The sequence below is a fragment of the Miscanthus floridulus genome, chromosome 10 (genome assembly GCF_019320115.1).
Source record: "Miscanthus floridulus cultivar M001 chromosome 10, ASM1932011v1, whole genome shotgun sequence".
In the NCBI taxonomy this organism is placed as follows: Eukaryota; Viridiplantae; Streptophyta; class Magnoliopsida; order Poales; family Poaceae; genus Miscanthus; species Miscanthus floridulus.
Window position 1 is genome coordinate 58,502,590 of NC_089589.1, and position 16,421 is coordinate 58,519,010.

At 40.6% G+C, this 16,421-nt stretch overlaps 1 protein-coding gene across 5 annotated transcripts; it reads right to left on the reverse strand.

The window, feature by feature from the left end:
- Positions 1-2,988: 2,988 nt before the first annotated feature.
- On the reverse strand, positions 2,989-16,202 carry LOC136484731 (uncharacterized). 5 transcript variants are annotated; one of them, XM_066481672.1, is made up of 12 exons: positions 15,853-16,201; positions 13,559-13,663; positions 12,556-12,639; positions 11,635-11,688; positions 11,379-11,524; positions 11,139-11,265; positions 10,860-10,997; positions 5,695-5,766; positions 5,538-5,611; positions 5,298-5,439; positions 4,623-4,701; positions 2,989-3,714 (listed from the first exon to the last, which is right to left on the reverse strand). In XM_066481672.1, exons 1-12 carry the CDS (start codon positions 16,111-16,113, stop codon positions 3,599-3,601), a joined length of 1,398 nt encoding a protein of 465 aa, XP_066337769.1. In that variant the 5' UTR covers positions 16,114-16,201; the 3' UTR covers positions 2,989-3,598. The 5 variants fall into 5 exon arrangements, with proteins under 5 accessions (XP_066337769.1, XP_066337770.1, XP_066337771.1 ...); XM_066481673.1 differs by having other exon boundaries at positions 2,989-3,696; positions 15,853-16,200; XM_066481674.1 differs by having other exon boundaries at positions 2,989-3,896; positions 15,853-16,200.
- Between the last annotated feature and the right edge of the window lie 219 nt (positions 16,203-16,421).

Sequence of the window (16,421 nt, forward strand, 5' to 3'; positions counted from 1 at the left end):
CCGACCGAATCGGTATTGCGTGATCTGAGCCGTTGGATCGTGACTGGATGGCTCAGATCATACGGGAGGAGGAGAGGCTGCCGACGGTGAGCTGTCGGTGGCACCATGGCCGGAGACGGGCGGCGCACGTAGAACACAGCCTACGGACCACGGGGAAACAAACCGAGGGCACCGGGAGAAAGAGGAAGGAACGACGAACTCGGCTAGGTAGCTTACCGTGGTGTGGAGCGAAAGAAGGCGGCGCGGCGCTCGGTGGGGCAACCGGCAAACAGCGGCGCTAGGGTTTGTGGTGGCGCAGCTTGAGCGAAGGCGGCTGCTGCTCTAGAACGGAATAGGGAGGCGGTGCGGTGCTCGGCCACTATCTATGGCCAGGGAAGGCGTGGGGCGCACGCCAAGGGAGGAGGCGTGGCGCGGCGGAGTCAGAGGCGGCGGTAGAGTCTGGTACGGACTCGACTCGGGGAAGAAGATGGCGCGCTGACGCGTGGGTCCGGTTGGTCAGCGAAACAAGGCGGGAGGAAGGGAATCGGCACGGGCGACGCTACTCGGCTGGGCCTGCCTGCCGCGGAGGGGGAACTGGGCCGCGGCGAAAGAGTGGGAGCTGGTGCTGGGCTGCTCGGGCCAAAAGCCGAGAATGGAAAAGAAAAGATAAAATTTCTTTTCTATTTTCTTAAACACCATTTCAAATCCAATTTAGATTCAAATTTAAATCCTTTTGCAAATTTTGATCAACCCAAGCATCACAAAAATAGGTATGCATCAGCATGAATGCACAAACATGTATGTAGACCTTATATTTGATTTTAACTTTAACAAGGTTATTATTTTTTTCAAAATTTAAATGCTCACAAAATACATAATTAAATTAAACTTACCTATTTTAAATTGATGCAAATTTAGGGTGTTCCAGTAATCAATACTCTTTGTCATATAAATTTACAAGGCTTATTTCATTTCATGGGACAAACTTTGACCAATAATTATTCTAATAATACATAACTTTTATTAAAAATTGATATTACCATGCTCATATTCGAAATAATTATAATTATAATTATAATTATAATTTTGTACCACATAGATAAAATTTTAATAGCGTAGTTAATGGTGAAAGCATTATCCTAATGAAACAAATATGCCCTGTAAAAAACAGGGAGGGGTATTGGGGGGCCTGCGGTAGTAAGCATTAATATTATATTATTATTTTCTTAAAATCCCATTATTCCAAAATATGCACTGTAACAAGCAATAATTATATAGAATGGAGAAATTCTAATCAGAGAGGGGAAAAGAAATAGAGAAACAGGTTTAGTACTTTGGGAACTATTGACAATTTTAACCATATATCAAAATATGAAACGCCTAAGGTTAAATACCATTATAAAGTATCTTCAAAAAAGGTTTGGAAAAGTGTAGAAAAGCCAGTACTTCAGATCTTCAAGCAGCAAGTACAAGCAAGCCAGCCATACGTACAGGATGTGAGACATGCTTATATAGTTGATTAAGCCGCTGAATAAAGTGCCATGATCGATCAACAGCATGTTCGCTTGGTCGTATTTGGCTTATAAGTCATGGCTTATCAGTCAACGAACAGTATTTTTCTCTCACACCAAACTAGCCAACGGTACAAATCAAGCTTTTGGTAGCTACTGAAAGTTTTTTATGCCGTCAACTTGCAAACTGATGCATTGTACCAGGCCTTAAGTATTGACAGATTAAGCATGGCAGCATGCAATTAGTTTAGGTCATGTTCTGCTGTGCTACAACCAATCAAGGGCGCACTGATGGGCGGTTATGCGTGCTTTGGCATTTTGCAGGGAACACAAAGCACTTTTGTTCTGACGAATTTTGTTGCTGTCAAGGCCAACAAAAAAAAGAGTAGCCGAGGAGGAAGCACTTCAACGACCCTGAAATGTGAAGCCAGTGATGCGTTGTCTTTGTGTGCAGATTGTTCTAACCACAGCTCGGCCATGTTTGAACTGAACAATGCAGAAGGGCATCCATGCCGAGAAGGCGAAGCACTAGATCATACTATGTTGCTCCATAGCAGAAAATCAGTTCCAGTGATATTTTTCTTCTAAAAAAACTGCTGTGAAACGTCAAATTCTTTTAAGGGCCGTTTGAATCTCTTCATTTTGGAGGAATTGAAATCTAGACTATTTGGCTCGAAATTTGACATTCCATAACTTTCTCAAACTCATAAATAAGTCTATCTTAAATTCATAGGCCGGGAGATGAAAATAGATTTTATAAATCACTATGCTATAATTCTACTCTTCAACTCACTTCACTATAATAGAAATACAACATATAATTATGTCTCTTGTATGCCTAATGATAAATATACAAATATATTTCATATTCAATTATATTAGCTTAATTAATCTATGTTTAAATCGTAATTATTAGAATCAGGATTCAAACGGGCCCTTACATTATTTTTATGCAAAATTCTTTTACATTCTATTACTGCTGCTGCTGCTCTCAGTTTTATTTCCTTTTGAACTGCATTTTTTCACAAAATGATTTTTTAGCGCATTTTCCTCTTCGAGGTTGGCTAGAAATAATCTGTTGCCATAAACACCGGGAAAGAATATTACCATGCTGCGAAGCAGAGCACAGGGGAATGGGATGCTGCCCTGCTTGCCTCCCGGCGCCGGCGAGCGGCACGACGCATGTCCGCGAATTGCATGGCAACTCCATCAGCCGCATGGACCCTGTGCCTCCCATGTGATGTAACGCAGCTGATGGACGGTGGTGGCGACAACTGCGTCGTGCGTGACGCCAAACCAAGCATGGCGAACCCTGTTCACTTAAACTTATCGTAGAATGTTCTCTCACAACAAATCAGCGAACGGTACTTTTCAACTTGGCTTTTCAGCGAAACGAACGAACATAAGTTGATGGACAACGACCACAAACCCAGGCCAACCCATCTTTTCAACTCTTGGACGAAGGAAAAACAAATGCATCTCAAAGAAACTGCAGATACACAACTCATGCAGCCACTGGATACAGCTTTGCTGGATGTCTTTCATACATGATACGATATACCAGGCAATAGCTGTCTCACATCTGTATGATGTAACAGTGAACTTCGAAATAGAGGTATGACAAATTTCATGAGAAGGGTGCAATCAAGCAAGCACCCGTTTCCTGAGGCTAAGATGATGTACAGTGTCATAGAGCAAGAATACTACCAGTAGGCTACTCTATCCCGGTTGTTTCAGAGTTCCTCATTTCGAGCCAACTATGACCTAAGGGGCTTGCCTTTGTTGCCTAATGCACAAGAACGACAAGCCCCACTGGGGATTCGCATCGCACATTACATGACGCCCGCGACAATCCCAATAGAACTAATTCTACTACCTCCAACCCAACCTATCAAAGATCTACGTTTTTTTTTTCTCCGCGTCTTTCTGAGATGAAGGAAGGGAACACAGCTTGATGATAACTAAAACACCAACAAAAGCCATTCCCTACAGAGTCCAGACCTATGCCAGGATCACCAGTTTGGCAACAAAAGCAGAGAAGCCATGGATGTACACAATGGAAACTTCTGTTTAGAGGATCCAACAGCCAACAGATGGTGCAGCGCCATTCATTCTAGAGATTTGAGGAGCCTGAACAACCCCACCGCCTCCCTTATTCGCGAGAAGGCGATGCAAAATGCTTGCACCTCAACGAAGAGATCTTGCACTGCACACAACCAAGCATCTAGAAAAATGTCATCCTTTGCACAGTATGGGGTTTCAGTCTTAATCAATAACAGAATAAGTAATACACAAATGATCACAAGTCTAAAACTCTAAATCAACAGGCCCTCAATTGAATAAGGAAAATCAATGTCCGTGAAATAGCATTCTTCTATGAGCAGTGAAAGAAACCAATAGTTTTCCCTGAAAACAAGTCCAGATATTATGTGAGGGGCCCAAAGGACACAATTTTGTGCATCTTTTTTGTGCAACAGATTTTACTACATCCAAACATCAAAAGGTGAACGAAAAATAATCACTTAAAATTTCAATCAATTTTGGGGAGAAGGATTTCTATCCATGCTTCTATGATTGTTCCAGAAGGTAACTTAATTCGCTGTGCATACAATTCGCACAATTCAATATTTTCACATATAATAAGTACACCAGTCACCAGTTTACATTCCATTTGAAACCTTCGTATAAAAGGATGAAAACTTTAAAAATCTCAGGTAAGTGGCAACTACGATGAGGCACCTCCCTATTAATGACTAAACCACGTAAACAGATAGATAAACAATTAAACATGTTGAATTGGAACAAAGATTTTCAGCAACCATTGAGTTTACAACAGATACACAATGAAAAAGGAACGAATGAAAATTAGTTTCATCAAAGTAGAGAAGTTAAAGATCTTCATGAAAGCTTGTTATTATTTATTCTAGGAGATCAAATATGATGATTTATTGAGTGTTAACTATACTACTTTAGATCGATAAAAGTATAAAACTGAGTAGCTTACAGAGAACATGCAAGTTCTAAATACTGTACAACTAGAGACATCTCTAATGATTTTCCTCAGTATAATAGAGAAAGTAGATAGAGAACTGCATTTGAAGTGCAATATGAGAATTGCACATTGATACACACCATCTATTATCTTGTTCCGAATGAGGCTCTGTAGAAAAACACATACTAGTCTCACTAGTCTATTTTGCATGTACTTGTCCTGCAAACAATGTTAGTTAAGAAGGTTTATCAACACTTAACAAAGTGCCATGTGTATCATTTAACACACTTATAGGAATGTTCAGTTTTCATTCAAATAATCAACAGAAACAAAAGTGGACCCTCATTTTAGCATGTGCAGGAAGGAAGCAGTAAATAGGAAAATATTAACACTCCATCGTAGTACATCAGGAGTAAATAGATGGCTGTACTCAATAGACATTCAAACTTGAAGTTGAAATATTATAGTGTGAATACAACAACACTTCGTAGACAACATCATTAACTCATAATTATTTATCCCAAAAAAACATGTTGAATTGGTCTCTGAAGCATAAATCAATGCAATGATTCCACCAGGAGGTGGCTGCATTTGGTATTGAAGAATGGATGTTAGGTCCATATAATGCAATACTTTTAATTTACATATAACTGAAATTCATGTTCCTGGGATAAACAGAATTTGATCGAAAACAAGTAGTGCTCAACCCAATAAACATTTTAGCAGCCCAGAACTGATGTTGGAACCATGTTACCATGATTATCAAAAGATGATGATCTACCAGAAAAGATGGAATGCATTATTAAAAAACAGACCTTAATGTCTTCACATGATCGAATACAGTTTGAGATATAGTCGTGAACAAATCCTGGTGGCAAAACTACTGCAGTAGTGAGCCTGTTTACTACTTCCATTGAATGCAAGCTCATATCCATATGGACAATAACATCGAAGTATCTGTCAAACAATAAGGCAAGTGTGAAACCTGACATGCAGAAAAAACACAATAATTACAAGGATAAAGATAAAACAAATGAAAAAGCTAGTATTTATACGCATCCATGTCCGGAGAGTTGATTAGCTTTGAAAGAACTTCGACAGCTATAAGTGGATTATGTTCAACAAGGTCCTGAAAGCAGAAACTGGTCAGACCGTCAGACCAATAGCAAAGCAGGCAAAGTATTCAGCATTTTGTCAGGAGCAAGCACATACAGGGAGCTTCTGTGGTGTCATCCCACAATGATAGACTAGCTTCCAGTCCTTCCCCAGATCTTCAATAATTTTCTGCAAGAAGTAATAAATTCATTAGACATGTAAAATGATCAAAATTTCAAAATATAACACTATAGAGCGTCTGCTGTTATCCTGTAACATTATGCCAGATAAACACTTCATTGACCTAGAACCACCTGCACATCGCATGTTGCGGCTACTACCACTATACTTCAAATACGTGCAAGTTTATTTATGATTTATTACTTTTGTACTCCATGTTTCTAAAGATGGCACTAATATTTTGTATTCCTAGTCCTATAACTGACTTCCCTATCTAGATGTTTCATTTTCAGTTTTTCCTATTTTTTCATTTCTTCATTCAACAAGGTGGTTAACCAATCACTCAAGATAGACGAACAAAGGTTGTAGGCATGCCCATAGGCAGCGCCTAGGAATGGTTATACACCCAGCAGGCCAGCTTGGTGGCTGGTTTCAAAAATGCTGTGATTGAACTCATTTTTCTTTAAAATCAAATTAGGTGATATTGAATGACTTTCAACTTTTGGCTTGGCTCGGTAAGCTCAGTTTGAAATTGGGTATCAAACAACACAAGAGACTATAATAAATGATAACATATCAATTTCAATGAAAGCTAAAAAAAGTTTAGTTGGCTAGTTACCCAAACCTAAATTTAGAAGTAAAGGCCTAGAACCCAATGTCTACCTGAGCTAGCTCTCTACTACACCCAGCTCGGTAGTTATACACGTGAAATAAAATCCTTGGTCGGCTACTAGCCGGAGCGTCAAGTATTAACATCCAGAGGTAGTATAAGAAATTTGGTAGCCTTTATTAGATCTTTCTTTGGGGCCATGCCGGTAAAATAGGAATACTTGTTCGAATATAAGGCAAGGATCTGGGTCGTCATGGTAGGTAAGATTAGTTTCCATCTATATCTCTAGGATATCTTAACATCCAAGCCATCATGTACTATACAAACAGCTCACAAGGCCCAATAGAAATCATCCAATATCCATAGTATTCATATTCTCACATGGTATCAAAGCAAGCGCCCACCACTCCACAGCTCCTGAACTATCGCCTCCATGCTTCAACATTGCACCACCCCCAAAGAGATGATCTCCACGGGGTTTGCACACTATTGGTATGTTGCCAACACAGTGCGATGCTAACATCTAGAGATTTTTCCAAACACTTCAGATCGGGTTTTCTTTGTTTTTCCCTGATCATAGACCGGTCTGTGTCCTTTGCGCCTAGGGCCGGCTCTATACTTTGAGGGCCCTAGGGTGAACAGGGCACTATCATTTATAACATGATAAAGCAGGTAATAATAATAGTATGCTTAATTCTTGAAAAACAATGTGTATACCTAAAACTAAAATAGTAGCAACAGATCAGTATTCCCAATTCTAGAGATGCAAAAGCACCCAAAATTGCACACAAGGGCGCAACCGGAATCAAATCACGCAATGGCAAAAGAACCAGGCGACAATCCAAACAATCCGTACAACCTTGAAGAAAACTAGCTTACTGCTGGTTTTGCTGCCAATTCTATTCTCCATGGTGGTGATGAGCGAACAAGGAGGACCGAGGAGCCTAAGGCACCATCAAGTCAAGGCGAAGAGCACTGAGAACATACTAAAGGCCGACAGGCGACTACACATGTGACATTTCTTTTTTTTTCTACTGGGCCTGGGAACCTTCTGCAGGTTTTGCATCTGCTATCCCACATAGTGCGCATATAGGCTGATGGGTCCCTCTCAAGCCTAGGCCAAAGGCGGTCGCCCCTCCCACCTAGGCCAAGCCCTATTTGTGCCAATCCAAGTGCATATCTACCCGGTTGTCATCCAACACTAGATCATCGCTAGCATACCATCCACAACCATGAGGTGTCGCACTTCCGAGAACCAACGTTTGAGTCAACACCATCATTGTTGAGATCACTGCCCAGCCAGGCAATGGGTCTGCCTCATGTTACTCACTCTTTTCGTGGCGTGGGCTATCTTGTTAGAGTATATTTGGTAGTTTAGATATAGTGTATCATAGATGGTCATATGTATCTGTGGGTTGCATTGCCTCCCAAGACTTGTAATCCATATAAACTGCCCAAGGGCTCAATGCAATACATCCATCCAACTACACCACCTTCGGGTTGGAAGCATCCATTCCCACACTGGTTCTTCTTCATCCAACACAACCACTCCTGGTTGGAGCCCTCTCCCTTGTACGTCCGGTATTGGCAACACTGGTGCCTGCTTTCGTCCCCAACACGTTGCTAGGTTTGGCAAACCCGGCATACATCTCGATTCAAGCGGCTTAACTGCATCGACTTCGGCATCAACCCTCCCATTCCCACCATGTCTGCCTCAGTTGCATCGTCACCTTTCTTCTACGTCCACGTCGGCCCTAAATGCGACGATCTCGGTATTAGAGATATGTATAGTCACATATCTCTAATACTCGGCATCACCCCCTTCCACGACGATTGCCTCGACGCATCTACATCACCACCATGGTGCCTCTTGTGCGCCTAAGGCTTCATATGCGCTACCGTCTCGACATCGGCAACCCGACCACAACTACGTCGACCTCGGCTATCTCCAACACGGCTCCTTCGACCACAGCTTTTGCGCCCTCGCGCTTGGCTACCTCGACATCGGCAGAAAGGGCTATAATCGCATGAGCTCCTTGTTGGTTTCTACTCTGCGGGGACGGATGTTAGCCTTTGGCTTCTCTTCTCCACTGCAATGCTCCCGCTACGACTACGGGGGGATGTTATATATTTGGTAGTTCAGATATAGTAGATTGCCATATGTATCTGTGGGTTGTCTTGCCTCCCAAGTCTTGTACTATATATAAACTACCCAAGGGCTCAATGCAATACATCCACTATCCAAATAAACACCATCTACCGCCCTCAAAGCCGCTAGTGGGGCGTACAATGAAGATCAAGTTGATTATGTGCACGCGCATGCTCGTGTTGGTGCCTTAGGCCTGCAACTTCGTTTTCCAAGGCATGTCAACAACACACCGGTCTCGGCAACATTGGCAACAAAAAGAGGTTATCATCTACTTGAACAACCTTGTCGCTTCCTGACTCTAGTCTAAGCATTCACATTGCTCATGCTATGATTATGGCAAGGATCCATAAGAATCCAGGTTGTTATGGTAGGATAGGATTAGTTTCCATCTCTATCTCTAGGATTGTTTAACCAACACACAAGGCTCAATACAGATAATCCAATATCCACAGTATTCACATTCTCACAATACTTATAATAAGCTCTCTCTTCTGTGGACCAATCCCACATTGTCCTATCTACAAGTACCTAACAATTATGCTAAGAAAATCAAATAGTGTATTAAATCTTGGAACATAGTAACGATTCAACAAACAAATATGCCTATAATATTTATCTTTCCAATTTTAATGCTGTTTGAAACCCAATGATTGGGTTGGCCCGCTACCATGTTTCCGGTTGCGCCTGCTGTAGACATTGCGGAATGCACCCTTAGGCTTAGGAGGCATAACTATGCATTTCTGTTATAGCATATATACTAAATATTAGCATTAAACAATAAGATGAGCATTAGAACAATACATAGTACCATCCAGAAAAATGTGAATCCAACATTTGCAATGCAATAAACTTTTAAAAGTTAGTAAAATAAAGTGCAACAAGTGCAAACACATCCTGGAGTTGTTGATTTCGAATAATGTGATTAAGTTTTTAACATAGCAGAGCATTTTTTTCACCCAAAGGTCACGCCTATCACTATCTGCTATCACAAAACTTCATTACCACATTTGCTCACCAGCTGGTCGAAAACTATGGATGTAATGTACGTGTAGTATTTCACTGTAAAAAAATGCATTGTTGTATTGTATGATATTGAATGAGAAAAAAACAGGGTGTTCTACCCTTTATAGTCCATACCACAAGGAAAAATAAAAAACTATTGTTTAGCCTTTTCATCGAAGACCATCCTTTTGAGGGTCCATCAAACTCCCTTCTAGTTGCTTTGTATGAGTCCCTTATTTTCTTTTATTTATATATCTCTACTAGGTCCCTTATTTCTATATGAACAATACATACTCACTTTTAAGACTAATTTCAAATAGAACTCAGTTTCTAGTTAATTAGCATATTAAAAATGTATAGTAAAAATAAATACATGAAAACCCATATAAACTAAATACTACAAAATGTACTTAAAATAACCAAACACCCTTTCATGCTTTTTATATTAGTGATTTAGTTACTCCTTTTTAAACAAAGCAATAGTTAATAGGATCAATCCAACAAATTATAGTTTCCATAAACTAGCCAATTTGATTGAGTTGGAATGGACAATCTCCACGCCATCTTCTCTAGTCTTATAAAGAAAAGTAAGCTATTAATACTACAGCTCTATCCTCTTGCATGCAATAAAAAATTGACATTCCTGACTTAACTCTTGCCCCATGGACTTCTCTAGTTGCCCTTCACATCATCACAAATCGACTCAGATTGAGACTACTCGCACTGGTCAGCCCTTTGTTGCATTAAGCGTTAGGGACCCAAGTTGCCTAGTCGACACTATGCCTTTGCACACCATCACTTGTCATCTTAGCCATCACACGCTAACATATTCCACAAGGTGCTCCCTTGGACCATCCACAATCACAACTAACACTCAGCAACACATCAATACTCAATGCTTTCACTACCAGCTGGCCACCAATTACACAACCTACACTCAGTAACACCTTAATATTCAATGCTTATCAGCGAGGAATTCAGGATTAGAACCAGTGAAGCTAACTTTGAAGAGAACAAGATAGTGATTGAAGAGAACAAGATAGTATTAATAGACCACAGATGGATGCAGCCTCACCCACATATTGCGGGTATGGGCTCTACCCACAAGGAAGCAACAAGGAAGCAACAGGTACACCAACTAAATAAGTAGCATGAAGGGCTTAGACGCTTAGTTCTATTATTTTATAGAAAATATTTAAAGAAATCAAGTAAAAAACAAATGGTAAAATAATCAAGCGCTAACAAACCCGCATTTCTGATGCTAAATCCTATGGATCAGGTACTATTTTAGTAGACTGAACTATAAGCATATCCATTTGAGAATAAGGTTGCAGAAAGAACCTCTTGCTGGGCCACTGCAAGTGGACCTTTACAAGCTTGGTCGACCAGATCTCGAATCACAGCACCTCGGCTAGTGTCCGCACACATGGTACCATCCCATAGTAGCTCATGGTTGCTGTCTATGTTCAGCCACTGTAACTGTACATAAGTACATTCATAGATAAATGCAGATGTTCAGAAATAAAATTAGTGTATGAATAAACAATTCTTCTTAATGCAATGATGTGCAGGTCTCCTGCGTATTCAAGAAAAAAATGAACTCTTAAATTGCAACCTTACCTCCCCTTCAAGAATTTCAAGTCTTGGTGGTGAGGGTCGTATCCATTGAGGAGGCAATCCTTTAAGTGATGTTTGTTGAAGTAATGTAGCAACCATGTCATCTCTATTTGGTATTATTGAGGACACCCTGTGAATAATGAATGAAGAACTTGGTTCATAATCAAACCAGTAGAAGTAAAATGAATTCCAAGTTACAGATGACCAAACAGTCATTGCAAGCAGATAGTTGTGTATACATACTCCGATGAATTACCGACGCTTTGAAAAACATCTGGGTCAAGAATAGCACTTCTGACAGTGGCATCTCTGAAATTACTAGAGAAGGGCAGAGGTCGTGCAACATCATAGGAACATTGTTTCTCGAGCTGTTCTCTTGGCAAAAAGACCTAAAAAATAGATGCCCATCTTAACAACTAATCCTACATATACTGGACATAGTTTGCCTACCAAGTGTATCAACTAAGTTTCATAATTGTATGAAGGTACAATCATCTACCTGAGATGCATAATCAGATCCATTCAAGTAATCGACAGCAGACTGCTTCAGAACCTGAACATTAATGAAAAGCAAAGTTAGTATACAATGCCAAATATATCTTTTGTGGAAATGTACAAACTGAGATCTACCTCACAAACTTGTGAAGTATATCTTTTAGTAAACATACAAACTGAGAACTGCCTCAGCAGATCTACCATTTTTTTATGCATGTAAGCAAGGTGACAAGAAAATAATGCTGAACTTTAGTAACTTATATCCAATTACAATCCCCTAAACATAGAAACCAAATATCTTACTCCCTAATCTTCTCATGCTAGGACACCTAAATCCCAAACACATATTTCAAGATAATCTCGCCACCTTGGACTGTTATATGATGTTATCTGGTTTTTTGATACAGGCGATAAAATGTGGAGAATTAGAGGATAAGCTAGCAGAGTAGTAGAAAAAAAAACAACTTCCAGTGCGGGAACCAGTTACCAATTGCCAGCTGCAACTGCAAGTCATCCAGAATGTTTGCATTGCCATCTAACGACAAACAAACGCTTTTATTCCTTGTTATTTCCAGAACATCTACACTACTCCATCCAACATTGTATGGTGCGTGTGTATTTCAATAATTAAACTTTGTAGGTTTCAACTAGATTTGTGATACAGAAGTGGTATAACTGGAATTGTAAGGTCATAATTTTTAATTGGTACCAACTTATGGCAAGAATAAATTATCATAGTTCAACTTAAGTCATGCCTTATATTTTCAGATATAAGGTGTGACCAAATTATATTTTAGGGAAGGAAAGTATACACTCTATAGCCATGTTTCATCACTATCCTGAGCAATATGTCAGCACTCATGCAGCCTGAATTCATGTAATGTTTCCAAAATAATAATCATACGTAATTGGACAACTACACAACCTCACTATTGTCCCCATTAGTCGAACTTAACAAAACTTGGAGAAATGCCTGTTCTGCTTTCTCAGAAGTTTCATCACATGCAGCCTGCAAGAAACAAAAAAAAAGTCATGAAAGACTCCAAAGTCCAAACATTTACATGATTTGTTGTACTTCAAAAGGCACAAAGATCTTCAAAACATTGGAATATTGGATTATGCTATTGGTGTGGTACATAAGAACACTATCAACAGTAACTTGTCTTCTTATATGGGAAAAAAGAATCACAGCTAAGCACGATGATAAACAAAAGGTAACGTAGCCAATTTCTGAATTGGGGTAACATATTATGCAGATTGGTATAACATTACATCACACCTCTAAACTTAAGACACTTTGCAACAGGTTCACCTTGCTCAAGGTAACAAGTTCATACATGGCTCTATATGAAGGACTCAAGGAAGCCACGATAAGTAAATCGCAGGACAATATTCATGTAGCGCTAACCATTTACTAGCTGTGTACACATCAACCCTTTGAATAGTCATAACAATCAACAAAACATAGCAAGAAAAATGTATATATCAAGTATAAATTTTTAGGCATAATTTATTTTGCTAACAGCAGAACCGGATGGCATTCGCTTGCAGCCATGTCACTTTTGTATATAGGATTAAGTGAGACTACAGCTTAGACCTGGGATTTGCTGAAGCTGTAGCTCAATTACCAATGGCAATTGGCAAAATATAATTTACTCAAAAGAAAAATAACTGAATGTAGTTACTCTTTGGCAATTTTCATTGAAATAACAAAATGGACAGGTCAGTATGTATTAAGTAATCCCTCGGTTAAACCAGATATTAGACCTCAGGTTAATACCATGGGAAAGTAAAAAGTGGGTGACATATAAAGTGGGTCTACAGACTTTTGTTTTCCCATTCAGTTATTGCTTTAGTTAATGCATATGGCAACAGATTTACTACTTGAAACTGAAATAACAAAGGAATAGACAAGTTTTACAGCTTACATGTATTAAAAGAGGAAGAAATGGATTTGCCAACTGTGAGGAATAACCTTGATGTAGAATTCCAAATGCAACTAAACGCTCAGCAGGTTGAAGCATCATCTTGTCCTGATTAGAGAAAAAGTAACATAATTAAAGCCTGGCTTTAATACTGCTATGGTAAGAGAATAAATCCAAGGAAGAATAGAACATCAATTAGACTGTGAACTTCTGGCCTGCATATTTTCTATTCATTTCAGTGATAGAAGAGCACAAAGGTCCTTCAGGTTAAAAGGCCCAATAAAGTGCTTGCTTAGAACAGCATTTCCTTTAGAATCCACACATTATGCAAAGAAGACTGCAATGTGACTGGTTAACAGAGGTCAAGTACCCTGTGGCAACGAATTTCAGGCTGGGTTAGAAAAAAAAGGCCCCTCGTTGGTTCATACTCTTTATCCAATAAACTCGGTAAGCCAGGGGAACTGCGGTAAGCTGCTGGCCCCAAAGAGCGGTGCCGCCAATGGGATGCAATACTCGTGTGTGAAAAAACAACCTTCGGGGACTTTACTGGACCAGTAAGAGTCTAGGCTCTGTGTTAAAAAAAATTAAAAAATGTCCAGGAGGTTTCTCCCTCCCACCGGTCTATTTTTTTTTATCAACACACTAGTTAAGCCTGAACTGTGGACTATTATATTAATTCAAACAAATTTATGATGCTAAGCTTTGGGAATGGTGATATGACAAATATAATCAAGCCTATCTGCTCTGGAAGCCACTTGTGTCTGTGCCTTCTTATTTGTAATTCTCTAAAACAGAAAAAATAATAATTCAATTATGAAACAGATGAGATAAATTAAAAATTTGCCATGGAGAACTCATAAAACTGTATAAATGAAACAAAGGTAGCAAAACCTTATGAAACACATTATTGCTCTACTTAAATCAGAACCTTGCATTATTTTTAGGAGTTAGAAAACTTGCATTTCACAGGCGGGCCTGGTGCAAGCGGTAGAGTCTTACCGCCTGTGACCGGAAGGTCCCGGGTTCGAGTCGCGGTCTCCTCGCATTACACAGGCGAGGGTAAGGCTTGCCACTGACACCCTTCCCCAGACCCCGCACAGAGCGGGTGCTCTTTGCACTGGGTACACCCTTTAGAAAACTTGCATTTCACTACCCTTTATTATTATATTGAAACTACAAGACACATGGAACAATACGCATACTTCCCTTTGTATTGAAACTACAAGATATGTGGAACAATGCGTATACTTCCCACGGCCTTTGGTGGGATAAAAGAACCAAAAGCTACAGTTTATGGCAAAAATGATCGAAAGAACGTAGAAAATCTCAGCTTAGCCTATTGATTACGCCAACAGGTAAGAAGACATCATGATGTGTACAGATTTTCATGCCTAGCTGACTCGATGATTTTTATTTCTTGTTCCGAGAACAGAACTCTGGATATCTCGTGCATTGGCTGTTGGAGGGTTTGGTTACTCTCCACAGGCATAGAAATGCTGAGGCACTGCCACTTCCTGTGTTGATGCCAGATGGTTGCACTGGTAACTTGAGGATAAGGATCATGGTAAGAGCAATAGACATAAGCTAAAATAGTAAAAGATTCAAACTACACTGACACCAAACAACCTCAACAGTACCTTGTACTTCTTTTCTTTGGAAAGTTACCGGATATCTTTTTTCATTTGTGCGAAGTAACTTGACCCACAGACAATTCCCTGCAGCACTGCTACGCTCCGTACCAATACTCCAACAAAAACTCAGCAGTAACCAAAGCAGCTAATTATATTGCCATTCTTTGTGTACGCAACTAACCACAATTCTCAAATCCACATCCACTGAAGCCTCCGGAGCCCAAGTAGACAACTAAGTGAGATTCCATTAGTAGTGTGCTCACCACGAGCCACAATTCTAAGATCGACCAAAGCCAAAACTTCCACTGATTTTTCAACTGAAGATTTAGTTCAAACAAAGCAGCTAGAACCACATACATGACTGCCGAAACTGAAAAAGTAAACTTTCACTGAATTGCCGCTGGAACCCATCCAAAAACCACAAATTCGATTAAACAATCAAACCAAGAAGTGAATAAGCCAGGCCCTGCCATTGCCGAACCTAACTGTTCCCCGAATCAACCCGGTCCCCGGACCTCCAACAACCACCACGCCCACCAGCTTTGCACAAGCACCCCTAAAAACCTGGGAACCCAACAATCCAACGGCACGCGGCTCCAACAAGAGCGGCGCCTGAAACTAGACGTAAGTGGCGGGGAGGGTCTCTGGTCACGAGGAGCCACGCACCTCGAGGACGAAGCTGACGGCGTCGCCGAACCGGGGGCGGCGCTCGGGGGGCACGCGTGCGAGGAAATCCGCGACGGCGTCCTCGAGCGGGCGCGAGACGGCGGAGACCAGCGCCAGGAGGTCAGCGCACTCCTCGCCCCGCAGCGCGCCCATGGGCGCGTAGGTGGATGGCTTCGGAGCCGCCGACGCCGCAACCGCAACCGCAACCCTCGGCGGCGCCGGCGGCGAGGTGCCGGCCTCGTCGTCCTTCTTGTCAGACATTGGGGCGCGGGGGACGGAGGGGTTACGAGACGTCGAATGGGTTTATTGGGCTCCGACGGGCGCCTGAGTTTTTGTTTATTTGGATGGTTTTTGCGGGTTAGGTGAGGATTCACACCGTGGGCAAATCTGTGCCGAGGTTGTTAAAATATATTATTATTTTTTGCGAGGAAAAATATATTATTATTATTATATTAGCGTGTATTTATTCTACGTCATCAATTAAATTTGTAAAATCTTATACTATACATAGGTTATATTTGCTTTTTGATCATGTTAAGTATGTCCTTGACATATTTAGTTTTTCTGGT